The sequence below is a fragment of the Podarcis raffonei genome, chromosome 4, assembly GCF_027172205.1.
Source record: "Podarcis raffonei isolate rPodRaf1 chromosome 4, rPodRaf1.pri, whole genome shotgun sequence".
Taxonomy (NCBI): domain Eukaryota; kingdom Metazoa; phylum Chordata; class Lepidosauria; order Squamata; family Lacertidae; genus Podarcis; species Podarcis raffonei.
The window spans coordinates 11,551,314-11,564,846 of record NC_070605.1 but is presented as its reverse complement, the minus strand read 5'-3'; the positions used below and the strand labels follow the sequence as shown (position 1 = coordinate 11,564,846).

General features: G+C 48.1%; 1 protein-coding gene across 4 annotated transcripts in view; it reads right to left on the bottom strand.

Annotated features, from left to right (window-relative positions):
• USP35 (ubiquitin specific peptidase 35) overlaps positions 1-13,533 on the bottom strand; it is a 42,892-nt gene that overhangs the window by 21,461 nt on the left and 7,898 nt on the right. Inside the window, exons 1-2 of one of the 4 annotated variants that reach the window (XM_053385136.1) lie at positions 12,551-13,109; positions 11,073-11,220 (exon numbers count right to left, since the gene is read on the bottom strand). The exons of 1 other annotated variant lie outside the window; for it this stretch is intronic. Coding sequence is in view for 1 of the 3 variants with exons in the window: in XM_053385137.1 (XP_053241112.1) it covers positions 13,349-13,513 (165 nt within the window). In the remaining 2 variants the exon portion in view is untranslated. Of the gene's footprint in view, positions 1-11,072; positions 11,221-12,550; positions 13,110-13,348; positions 13,514-13,533 lie in introns of those variants that run through there. 2 more of the 4 variants (XM_053385137.1, XM_053385134.1) reach the window with 2 other exon arrangements.

Here is a 13,533-nt window from a genome sequence, read left to right as displayed (position 1 = left end):
CAGAATGCCGTAGGCCAGGGATTGCCAACACAGCACCCGTGGGCACTGTTAGAATTCCTGCTCCATGATTGCAGTCATGGGATTGTTGTCTATCACATGACGGTATACGTTTTGACTCCACCGAGTGGGAAGTGATGGAGACAGGATGTTTGTGTTACTCTGTTCCGTGAAGTAGGACTATTGTCCTTTGTTTTTTCCCTCTTTGCTGTCTGATGCTAGAGAGGGAGCCATGTTGCAGTGTTCTGTGTGTGTTTATATGTAAATAAAGTAGATTAGCCAAAATGCTGAGTTCCTGAGGACTGTCACGCGGGATGCGCAAACTCTGCGGATCCCTAAGTGTGTCAATGTCGGTTGGCATCGGTCGCTGTGATGTTTGGGCTGAAGAAAGCTTTTGAAGCTCCCGAACGATCGACCAGGAGGGAGGGAACATGCCAGTCAGGCATGTGTCTCTGCCAGGGTCCTAATCGAGTGCAGGCTGATAGGTGTAGGCACCAGATGGGTGGCCCTCGTGTATTTGCTTCTGTAGGGAAATCAGGATTTATTTATTTTATTTAGAGGGCTGAAACGGCAAGTACTTCCTTCACTGGTAGAGATTTTCTGAATGGGGTGCACAAGTGTGCTCTGTGTGTGTGACTGAGAGAGATGCATTTGGGAATTAGAATCGTATAATTGTAGGGTTGGAAGGGACACCAAGGGTCATCTAGTCCAACCCCCTGCAATGCAGGAATCTCAGCTAAAGCATCCATGACAGATGGCCATCCAGCCTTCAAAGAGGAAAGTCCACAACCTCCTGAAGGAAACCACTGTTGAACGGCTCTTACAGTCAGAAAGTTCTTCCTGATGTTTAGTCAGAATCTCATTTGTTGCAGCCTGAAGCCATTGGATCGAGTCCTGCCGTTCACAGCAGGAGAAAACAAGCTTGTTCCATCTTCCACGTGACCCTTTAGATCAGGCTTCCTCAACCTCGGCCCTCCAGATGTTTTTGGCCTACAACTCCCATGATCCCTAGCTAGCAGGACCAGTGCTCAGGGATGATGTGAATTGTAGTCTCAAAATATCTGGAGGGCCAAGGTTGAAGAAGCCTGCTTTAGTATGTTTCTGAGCACAATTCAAAGTGATGGTGCTGACCTTTAAAACCCTAAACGGCCTCGGTCCAGTAGACCTGAAGAAGCGTCTCCACCTCCATAGTTCTGCCCAGACACTGAGATCTAGCGCCGAGGGCCTTCTGGCCGTTCCCTCATTGCGAGAAGTGAGGTTACAGGGAACCAGACAGAGGGCCTTCTCGGTAGTGGCACCCACCCTGTGGAACGCCCTCCCACCAGATGTCAAAGAGAAGAACAACTACCAGACTTTTAGAAGACATCTGAAGGCAGCCCTCTTTAGGGAAGCTTTTAATGTTTAACAGACTACTGTATTTTAATACTTTGTTGGAAGCCGCCCAGAGTGGCTGGGGAAACCCAGCCTGATGGGCGGGGTATAAATAATAAATTATTATTATTGTTGTTGTTGTTGTTGTTGATGATGATGATGGCTATCATCTCTCTCTCTCTTTTCACCCTCCTCTTTTCCAGGCTAAACATACCCTTCATTACCGTCTCCTGTGTGGGTGAGCCCGAATGGGTTCACTTGGTAGTGATAACACAGCGTTCCAGTTGACTTTCGGGAGCCGAGAGAAGTTATCTGCATTTCCCATAATGCCCTTGGCCAATTCTCTATCATTGGCATTTGTGGGGAAAGTAAATGGCGGCTCCCATATCGATCCCCACAGTGCTGATGAGAGAACTAGGGAAAACAGTAGATCCCGCTGGGCACTGGCACCAGGGCCAGGCCAAGACACTTTGCTGCCTGAGGCAAGAACAAGATGGCACATAACGGAAGCTAACCAGACAGTCGAACCTTACTTAAAAGTTGAGGGAACAGCACCCTCTTTCGGAGGCCAGCCGGCCATGTAGCACAACACAGTTCTGTCCTTCAAACCCTCTCTGCGTCACTGCCTGTCCCTTGGCACGTGCCGCCTGAGGCAGCTGCCTCACTCTGTCTAACGGCAGGGCCGGCCCAGAACACCGCGGACCTGCTCCCATTCGGCCTGCCAAAACGCGAGCTGCACAGCTCTCTCTCTCCCCCCCCCCATCAAGACCATGAATCCCCAGATGGGCGCTCATGTTTCAAAGGCAATTACTGGCTCCTTGTTAGGAAAGTCTGGGCTTTCTGCTGATCGCGCACCGTCACTCAGATGAGAGGATAATTCTGCAGCATCATGCAGGATGCGCTGCCTGCCCTTGCCAAAATTCACTAGTGCTCCAGGGCTAGGAATGAAACCATTGTGTTTCTTTCCAATTAAAGTCTGAGGTGGCGGCGGGGGAGGGAAGTGAAAATGGGGAAACTCATTAATTAGCAACAAAACAGAAGTGGGGGGAGGTAATAAATCTGCTGAAAACACTGGGATTTCACTAGAACTACTAGTCAGAACGACGCTTGACGGGGAGTTTGAACTGCGTACAAAAGGCCAAAATATTATTTTTGCTTCTATGAACTTTCAGGAAGCCGGTAAATGCGAGGAAGTGTTTTAGGGGAAGGGATGTAGCGCAGCAGCAGCAGCAGAACATCTGTTTTGTATGTCAGAGGTTCCAGGTTCGAGTCCCAGCTCCCATCTGAAACCCCGGAAAGCCACTTTCAGTCAAGGTCCATTCACACGGCAGTTTATCCCCCTTTCCTAATGCTTCCCTTGTTGTTGATCTCCACATTCTACCAGAGCTTTAGGAAAAGGTAAAGGGACCCCTGACCATTAGGTCCAGCCGTGACCGACTCTGGGGTTGTGGCGCTCATCTCGCTTTATTGGCTGAGGGAGCCGGCGTACGGCTTCCGGGTCATGTGGCCAGCATGACTAAGCCGCTTCTGGCGAAGCACAGCAGTGCACGGAAATGCCGTTCACCTTCCCGCCAGAGCAGTACCTATTTATCTACTTGCACTTTGACATGCTTTTGAACTGCTAGGTTGGCAGGAGCAGGGACCAAGCAACGGGAGCTCACCCCGTTGCAGGACTTCTGATCAGCAAGTCCTAGGCTCTGTGGTTTAACGCACAGCACCACCTGCGCCACCGGAGCTTTAATAGGATGCAAAAGCCGCTTTCTGGAAAACGGACGAAATACAGAGAATGCTTAGTGCTTATTTCCATAATAGAAGGAACAACCATTTTGTACGCATCCAATGCATGCGCAATTGCTACCATGCGCACTGTTTTTTGCCCCGGAAGTGGGCGGGAATGGGGCAGGACTGCCTTACGCATGCTCTGCCGATATGCACAATGACCCAGAACAAGATCCCCATGCAAGCAGGGAGTTGTAAAATAAAATAATAAAATAATAAAATAAAATAATAAAATAATAAAATTATTGCTGTCGTGTTTTACAGGGGAGATAATCCTCGTTTGCAGCCTCCTTAACCCAGAAAATTGTGGGAGAAATGTGAGAAAAGATGGGGCAGTATACCAGCATGCGGTCCTTTCCTGCTATTTTCTTTTTTTTTTTCATTCTAGAACACAAAATTTTATCGATACAACTGCAAAGAGGAAGGAAACAAAAATAACAATAAACACAAAATTTCCTTGACAAGATAATAAAACCAAAATTGGTCTTAGAACTATAGATCCCAACTTCCCGTCTATTCCTTATTTCATTTATGTATTACTTGTTGTCCATACACACTTTTATCATGATTTAACTAATTCTATTACTAATTTCAGTAAAACTATTACTGAAATTCTTCAAATGCTGCAACAGAATTTAAACTACTATAATTATATTTCAAATATACTTTAAAGACCTCCCATTTTGAAACAAATTCCTGTTTTGGTTTATTCTTTATTTTTTCTGATAGACCATCTAATTCCGCATAGTCCGTCAGCTTTTGAGTCCGTTCATGAATAGAGGGGGACACATACTTGCAGAAAGGATTGGGGATTAGTGACCTTGGCCAATGATGTTGCTGTGTCACAACTGCATCCCTCTGCCTGCAAACCAGGTTTTGATCATTACGGATGATAAAGCTATCAATGGCTACGGGTCATGGTACCTACGTACTGCCTCCTCCAGGTTCAGAGGCGAAGTGCTTCTGAATACTAATACTAATAATTTATTATTTATACCTCGTCCAACTGACTGGGTTGCCACAGCAACTCTTGGGTGGCTTTCGACAGAATATTAAAAACACGATAAAACATCAAACATTAAAAACTTCCCTAAACAGGGCTGCCTTCAGATGTCTTCTCAAAGTCAGAGAGTTGTTTATTTCCCTGACATCTGGTGGGAGGACGTTCCACAGGGCGGGCGCCACCACCGAGAAGGCCCTCTGCCTGGTTCCCTGTAACCTCACTTCTCACAGTGAGGGAGCCGCCAGAAGGCCCTCGGAGCTGGACCTCAGCGTCTGGGCTGAACGATGGGGGTGGAGAAGCTCCTTCAGGTCTACTGGGCCGAGGGCGTTTAGGGCTTTAAAGGTCAGCACCAACACTTCAACCTTACGGTCTTTCTCCGATTGACGTACAATTATCCTGTTATTATCCTGTTATTGTTGCAAAGCTATTCAGACACATTCAGCCGTGTTTATTCCTCCCAACCAAAATTTACGCATTTGAAGGACACCTTTATGCCAAATGGCATTCAAGGTGGCTTAGCGACATTCCTTTAAAACACACACACACCTATACAGAAGGCCTTCTCGGTAGTGGCACCCGTCCTGTGGAACGCCCTCCCACCAGATGTCAAAGAGAACAACAACTACCAAACTTTTAGAAGACATCTGAAGGCAGCCCTGTTCAGGGAAGCTTTTAATGTTTGATGTATTTCTGTATTTTAATATTTGGTTGGAAGCCGTCCAGAGTGGCTGGGGTATAAATAATAAATTATTATTATTATTATTATTATTATTATTATTATTATTATTATTATTACAGTGTTACCTTGGGTTAAGAACTTAATTCATTCTGGAGGTCTGTTCTTAACCTGAAACTGTTCTTAACCTGAAGCACCACTTTAGCTAATGGGGCCTCCCGCTGTCATTGCGCCGCCGCCGCATGATTTCTGTTCTCATCCTGAAGCAAAGTTCTTAACCCAAGGTACTATTTCTGGGTTAGCGGAGTCTGTAATCTGAAGCGTCTGTAACCTGAAGCGTCTGTATCCTAAGGTACCACTGTATACAATTGGATCTACAGTAGTCTGGCAGACGTTTTGGACTATGGGTGGCTTCCTACTCAAGAGTAGGCCACACTGAAATTTCAGTGGGTTAAACTTAGTTGGGTTCCCCTTTCATTGCTGGGCTGATCAGAGTTGTGGTTTGAAACAGATGGAGGGTATATAGTTGGGAATTAGGACCTCAGATAGCCTGGGTTTATGGGGAGCGGGTGCCCATAAAATGAACACATGCACAATGACCCAGCAGTCTTGGAACAAAACACTTCTCTGTTTCAACTTAGCTCATCTTTATGACCCGCCATTATCTCAGCCTAAGTATGCTGTTCCTTTAAGAAGAAAAACCCAATAAAATCAAAACATATCCTGAAGACAGGAGTGCTTGCTTCCTTGCTTACATAGTCAATTTTCTGCATGGGGTTGAGGTTGAGGGGGTGTGCGGGGAGAGGAGAGTCTTTTCCTCTCCCTTCCATCCTGCAGCAGCAAAGAAAAGAGCCAAGTGGAAATTTCAACCTGACCTCCCTGTCCTTCATCCCTTTTCCAAAGCCACCTCCTGCTCTGCCAGCCAAGCTATTACATCACTGACTTTCTGCATCGTCGAGATTGCCGGGCAATCTGGACTCACGGAGACCTGCACCTTTGCTAAGCCCCCGATGCTCCAGACGGAATAGTGAGCAACTGGCTGCTGGCTTAAACTCTTGGGAACTTTGTGGTGCTACAGAGGAGGAAGTGAGAAACATCTCAAGGGCCACATTCCCTTTGGGGCAGCGTTTCGGGGGCCGCCCGTCACTGCTGGGTGGGGCCAGAGGAGAAAGCGGGCAGGGCTACGAATGCGAATTCTGACGCTGTTCAGTAGGCTCGCTTCTACACAAAACGAGATACGGGACCAAAAGCACAAGGTGGGGGGAAGGAATGTTGGATTGTCCAACACACTTCTACACACATTCAGACAACCATCCAGATAAACAAGAAGCATTCTCAGAGTTCAAGGGGACATTCCAGTTAGGCAAAACCCCTTATGGAAGGTTGAAAGCAGGACTGGTGGCTCCAGAGGATGAGCCCTCAGGGACAGATGGTGAGGTCCAGAGTTTCCCCACCCCTGACCTTGCAAGTTGAAGGTGCAGCTATGCAGACATGTTGTTTTTTTTGCCTGCTCAACAATGGTTGCAAATCTGTGGGGTTTTTAGTGCCCTCTCAAGTGACATGGTCTGGCCACTAAACCTTGGAAACCAGTGTGGGATCAATCAGCCTCATATAATCAAGATGCTTAACTCTAATGCATGAAGGGGTTAAGACCATAGAGTGTAAGCTGTCCTGCCTGGCTTAGCTAGGTCACTCCTCCTACCAATCTCTTTGTTCCCTCTCTTCCACCATGTGAACCCTACCAGTAAGGTCTAACCAAGATGTGCCAAGCTTAGATTGCATGGCTTAAGCAAGCCATCTTTGTTTTTCTATACAAATCATTTAGAAGCATTTACTATTTTACTGCAGGTCTTTTCTTGCTGCTGCATGGAAAAGCACATGAATCTGACCTTTGAAGAGTTTGTAAGTAAACCCATTTTTCAACTTGTCAAACGTGTGGTCTCTTCCTATGCTAAGAGAAGTGGGGGACTTTGGAAGAAGGGAATATTTTAAAGGTTTCAACAGGCTATATTTCCACGCTTTACTTTGCTGCATGTTTTGTGATTTTAATTCTCTGCTGGGGTTCTCTCATCAAAGAGTACTTGCCCCGAACTCGTATCTTGGCATCCAGGAAATTCTATTTTTTATTATTATACCTAGCATTCCCCCCCTTTAACCAACAAACAAGTTAAACCAACAAACAGCACATCCCAGAGCGGCCATACATTTGCACTCCAAAAGAGGAAACATCTACAGTAGTCTGTGCTTTTCAAATGTGACGCTCTGAAAGAAGGTTGCATCCAAAATTTATGATCGGGACTGTGGCATCACCATTTCCCCTAGGCCTTATTCTGTGCCACTAACTGCAAAATGATGCACAAAGCTTTCCCTTCATTACCTATCCTTGCCAAGAAAAGAAAAGAAAAACCTTTATTAATTTCCTCTCTCTTAATACCCTAGAAGAGTGTATGGGTTGTTAGGGGAGGGGTAGTATCTCTGGTGGGGAACACATTTTGCTGCTTCTGGGTAGTTTGTCCACCTTTGGTCCTCACCCTGCACACAGCTCTCACCTGTGGCTCCTAAAAGCTGTCAGTATGTGATAGCAGCCACACTCTGGAATGGCTTCGACTGGCTGGCTAAACCAGGTGAGGGCAGCTGATGGTCTCAAACGCGCATTGAGTTAGGGCAGGGGTCAGCAAACCTTTTCATCAGGGGGCCGGTCCACTGTCCCTCAGACCTTGTGAGGGGCCGGACCATACAGTGGTACCTCTGGTTGCGAATGGGATCCATTCCAGAAGCCCGTTCACAACCTGAAAAGAACGCAACCCACGTCTGCACACACGTGGGTTGCGATTCTCCACTTCTGCGCATGCGCGTGACGTCATTTTGCGCATCTGCGCATGTGCGAGTGGCGAAACCCAGAAGTAACCCATTCGGGTTGCCGTGGGACGCAACCTGAAGCAAACGTAACATGAGGTATGCCTGTATTTTGAAGAAAAAAATGAACGAATTCCTATGCCCCACAAATAACCCAGAGATGCATTTTAAATAAAAGCACACATTCTACTCATGTAAAAACACGCTGATTCCCAGACCGTCCACAGGCCGGATTTAGAAGGCGATTGGGCCGGATCAGGCCCCCGGGGCCTTAGTTTGCCTACCCATGAGTTAGGGGTTTCCCTTGCAAGCAAAAACAAGCTCCAGAGGATTGAGCAGGCGAGACCAATAGTGGCTGGGTCCAACGATCAAAAAGGCAAATTCTGCCTGTGCTGTTGAGGGAAGTGAAGGGTTTGTCAACCTGGGAAGGGAGCCCATCTAGGAGGAGGAAAACTTTGGCCCTAAACCTCCGCTGCCTTGTGGGATATCTTTGGGAAAAGAAAAGGCTCAGGAGGAACTGCTGCACAAATTGAGAGTGGAGTCTGTAAGACAGTTGAATGGCGCCTTGTACGCCTCCTTCCGGCAACTCCTACAGCCAAGCTGGTGCCAAATATCTTGCTCTGCTTTCGTTTGGACCACATCGGTGAAGCTGAGAGGGGGGTCTTGTCGTCTGGACAGCCCAGGACCTCCAGACATACTGCCCATGCAGGACACTTCAGTGCTGTTAACACAGCCGTTTGACTTCAGCCCCGAGTCAAAATAATACTGGACTACTGCAATGCGCTCTACGTGGGGCTACCTTTGAAGGTGACTCGGAAACTACAACTAATCCAGAATGCGGCAGCTAGACTGGTGACTGGGGGTGGCCGCCAAGACCATATAACACCGGTCTTGAAAGACCTACATTGGCTCCCAGTACGTTTCCGAGCACAATTCAAAGTGTTGGTGCTGACCTTTAAAGCCCTAAACAGCCTCGGTCCAGTATACCTGAAGGAGCGTCTCCACCCCCATCGTTCAGCCCGGACACTGAGATCCAGCGCCGAGGGCCTTCTGGCGGTTCCCTCATTGCGAGAAGCAAAGCTACAGGGAACCAGGCAGAGGGCCTTCTCGGTAGTGGCGCCCGCCCTGTGGAACGCCCTTCCAGCAGATGTCAAAGAAATAAACAACTACTTGACATTCAGAAGACATCTTAAGGCAGCCCTGTTCAGGGAAGTTTTTAACGTGTGATATTTTACTGTATTTTTGGTTTTTATGGAAGCCGCCCAGAGTGGCTGGGGAGGCCCAGCCAGATGGGCGGGGTATAAATAATAAATTATTATTATTATTATTATTATTATTATTATTATTATTATTATTTATTCTGGGCAGCTTCCAACAAAGATTAAAAATACATTAAAATGTCACACATTAAAAACTTCCCTGAACAGAGCTGCCTTCAGATGTCTTCTAAACGTCAGATACCGTATTTTTTGCTCTATTAGACTCACTTTTTCCCTCCTGAAAAATAAGGGGAAATGTGTGTGCGTCTTATGGAGCGAATGCAGGCTGCGCAGCTATCCCAGAAGCCAGGACAGCAAGAGGGATTGCTGCTTTCACTGCGCAGCGATCCCTCTTGCTGTTCTGGCTTCTGAGATTCAGAATATTTTTTTTCTTGTTTTCCTCCTCCAAAAACTAGGTGCGTCTTGTGGTCTGGTGCGTCTTATAGAAGGAAAAATACGGTAGTTGATATCTCTTTGATATCTGATGGGAGGGCGTTTCACAGGGCGGGTGCCACCACCGAGAAGGCCCTCTGCCTGGTTCCCTGTAGCTTTGCTTCTCGCAGTGAGGGAACCGTCAGATGGCCCTCAGAGGTGGATCTCAGCGTCCGGGCAAAACGATGGGGGGAAAACGCTCCTTCAGGTATACTGAGCTGAGCCCATTTAGGTCTTTAAAGGTCAACACCAACACTTTGAATTGTGCTCGGAAACATGCATAGGATTGGACTGAAAGAATGCTTAACTCAATACAGATCGTCCCATGCTTTCAGAATGTTTTACTTCACATTCTGTACGACTTTGTTCCCATTGCATTCCTTGACTACTGCCAACTTGTATTAAGGATTTTAATTATAAAAAATTAGCAGTCTTCACAATATAAGGTTTTGCAAAAGGCAGACTCTTTCATAATACGCAAAAGCAGATACGAGGCGTTCCTGAAAAATGACACCCACTTCCTTTGGGAGAAAGGGCAGGATATAATTGTAATATACGGACAATAAATAAAAATAAAACTGATTTCATATCATAACTCTGAGACAAAGAATTCACACTAGATCCATTTCCTCCTTTGCATCCTAGAAACAGGGGCGGAGTGCCATGCTCTGGCACTGGGGGGGGGGGAGAGCAGGTGGGGGCGGGGCTGCTGGTGCGCATCCCGGGGGCGTGGCCCGTGCCTGCGGGGGCGTGACCCCCGGGGGGGCAGCTATGATGGCACCCCACCGGGATCACACTGCCTAGGGCAGTGCGCTCCCCTCGCACTCCTCTTCCTCCACCAGTGCCTAGAAGGAAGGTTAGAATTTGAATCAAAAACTGAAGATCAACAATCCTGTGCACATTTTCTGATTAATGGCATTGGCCCAGGATACCTGAAGGAGCGTCTCCGCCCCCATCGTTCTGCCCAGACACTGAGGTCCAGCTCTGAGGGCCTTCTAGCAGTTCCCTCACTGCAAAAATTGAGGTTACAGGGAACAAGGCAGAGGGCCTTCTCAGTGGTGGCGCCCACCCTGTGGAACGCACTCCCATCAGATGTCAAGGAAATAAACAACTGTCTGACTTTTAGAAGACATCTGAAGGCAGCTCTGTTTAGGGAAGTTTTTAATGTTTGATGTTTTAAATACTTTGTTGGGAGCGGCTGGGGCAACCCAGTCAGATGGACAGGGTACAAATACAAGAAGAAGAAGAAGAAGAAGAAGAAGAAGAAGAAGAAGAAGAAGGAGGAGGAGGAGGAGGAGGAGGAGGAGGAGGAGGAGGAGGAGGAGGAGGAGAAGAGGAAGGAGAAGTTAGGTCCCACAGTGGTTCGGCTTTTCCCTCCCAAGCAAGATCACAAGTTTTTATTGCTACCATTTCTGAATAATCAATTTGCTTTGCCTCACAAAACCATCATTTTCTTTCATCAAACAGACCTGGAAGAAATCTCTGCGGATTCCACAAACACAAGAAATGAAAAGGAGTGAATATGGAACACTTGCACAACTTGAAATGAAAGGATTTTATACCATAATTCTATGACACTTCTGGCGAAGAGAAAGTGTGTATCATAAAAAAAGAGGGGGGGTATTTTGTTCAGTATAAAGCTGAGTACCAGATCTCAGAAATACCATAACCGTCATGCTGAATCGGGTCAAAGTCCTACCGCTCCCAGATTTATGTCTCCGGCAGTGTGCAGTCAAATGACTCAGAGAAGCCTACAAGTCAGGTATAATGGAAATGGCCAGTCTCAGTCCCTCTCTCTCTCTCTCTTACCCAGCTTGTGCCCAGTAATGACAGGTACACTGAGGCCCCTATTTACAGAAACACAATTTTAGTTAATATGGCCGATAGTCAATGGCAGACCTAGCCTTCATGAAAGCGCCCAAGTCATCTTAATAACAGCCATAACACCTATGCCAAGACAGTCAATAAGTTCAAAGTATGGTGGCTTCTTTTCTTTGGCTTACACTCATCTTCCCCAACCTGGTGCTCTCCACATGTTTGGGACTGCAGCTCCAAGCTGGAGGACGGCCAGTGAACTTAAGAACAGTGGCATAGCGTGGGTTGCTGGTGCCCGGGGCAGGCAAGACACCAATAGCACCAGAAGGTACCCCCCCCCCTGAGCTAAGCGGGGCCATGTCGCACAACCCACCCACCCATACAGGGTGGAGCCTGGCCAGCCAACGCAGCCCTTGGTGGGAGACTCATCCTGACACCCACGAAGAAGAGTGCTGGGCCGGGCTTCGCTGGGGTTGCCCACTGTGGGCTTGGGCTGCTCTGCTGCTTTTGCCGGGGTAGAGCGAGGATCCCCCAAAAGCTAGCGCCTGCACGGGGGCACCTGGTTGCACCACCTCAGAGTTTTGAACCCAGGGCCATGGCCCCCAGGACCTCCCCGATCCCCTAAACCATGCCACTGCTTGATCAGACGAATGGCCCATCTAATCCAGCACCCTCACAGGAGACTTGACTTACAGCTGGTGTTTGTACAGTGGTTAGTATCCCAGAGAGCCCTGGGTTCAAATCCCCACTCTTGTCACATAGCTCACTGGGGGACCTTGCGCCAATCACTCTCTCTGCCCAACCAACCCAAGAGATTATTGCAAGGATAAAATGTACAAGTGCACATCTATTTCTTATTGCGTTGACATCCTGACTTTCCTCCAATTTGCTCAAGGCGACACGCACTTCCCAATTCACAACAAACCTGCCAGGTAGGTTAGACAGAGACTGGAAGCCCAGTGAGCTTCAAGGCTGCGTGAGGATTTGAACCCGTCTCCCAGGTCCTAGGGTGACACACTAACCACTACTGGAGAACCTTTCACAATACTGTGCGCTCCTTAAAGAAATGGCAGAATCTAATAAATAAATGCATCTATTTACTGCACCACAACTGCACTTCTCTGATGGCTCTAATTCTGCAGCCGTTCTTATTACAGAAGTACGTGGTGGTGACAGAATGGAGAGAGCATAAATTTCAGTCTGAGTTAGCAACGAGGCAGCCTCGCCACCGGCGCTCCCCCTGGACTTCTTCTTGCATCATGTCAATAAGCCTGACAACTTTTTTGTTTTCGCCAAGGGTTTGTTCTGCTGCAGGAACATTCCTCCATCTTTCCACACTTGCTATTCCCTTCGCGGACTCACCTGTCTCGCCAAAACCTGACCATACGGTTACTTAGTTCACAAGAGGACGGCAGCCCCAGGGGAAAGGACGAGTGACCGGAACAAAAAATCAAGAATTGTGCTCCAAAATCAGTTCCCAAAACCACATCTCGGCCTTGAAAGAGATGAATTTCCTGCATTGCAGGGCGTTGGATTTGATGACCCTTTGGGTCCCTTCCGTCTCTACGATTCTAAGTCGTCCTCCAGGAAAAAAGAGCAGCACTGAGCATGTGCAGAGTGCATCTTAAGCAGCTAGAAGACAACATTGGAAGAGCGCAGCTGCATTAACCCAAAGATCGATGGTTGCTTTCCCTGCCAGACCCCTTAGGAAAGACCACAAAGTGGGGGCAACAGGGCAACTGCCCTCTTCCGTCATTTGCCACCCAGCATCAAGCACTCAGGGGTATATTGTCGCTAAACATGGAGGCTCTCTGCGCTGCTAGCGGAGCCGCATCTAACCTCCATGAATTCAGCTGCGATCCCTGCATTGCACGGGGTTGGTCTAGATGACCCGTCGGGTCCCTTTCCAACTCCACGAAGAAAGAGGGGTCAAAAAGAGGGATTCTGAGCCGAGGAAGCTCCCCAAACCCGAAGGACCAGATGGGGCCACCCTGCGCCCATTTACCTGGCAGCAATTTCCCCTCCCGCTTGCAAAACCCAGCGGCGCTTCCTCGCAGAGGAGCCTTCCGCACTGCACGCGCGCGTTACCATTGCGCAAAACGGGGAGGCGAGCAAAAAAGCAAGCAAGCGAGGGAGGGAGGGAGGCGGCCGTTCACTTACTTCTCTCTCCAGGTGCAGAAGACGCCTTTGCAAATAATAATAATAATAAGAATAGCAACGCCCCACTTTTCCTCCAGCGCCCCGCTTGCAAAAAAACAAACCAAACCAGACTTGGTGGTGCAGAGGGAAAGCGCCAGGAGCTGCTTTGCTGCAGCCGGCGCGCATCACCAGGGAACCACCTCCGG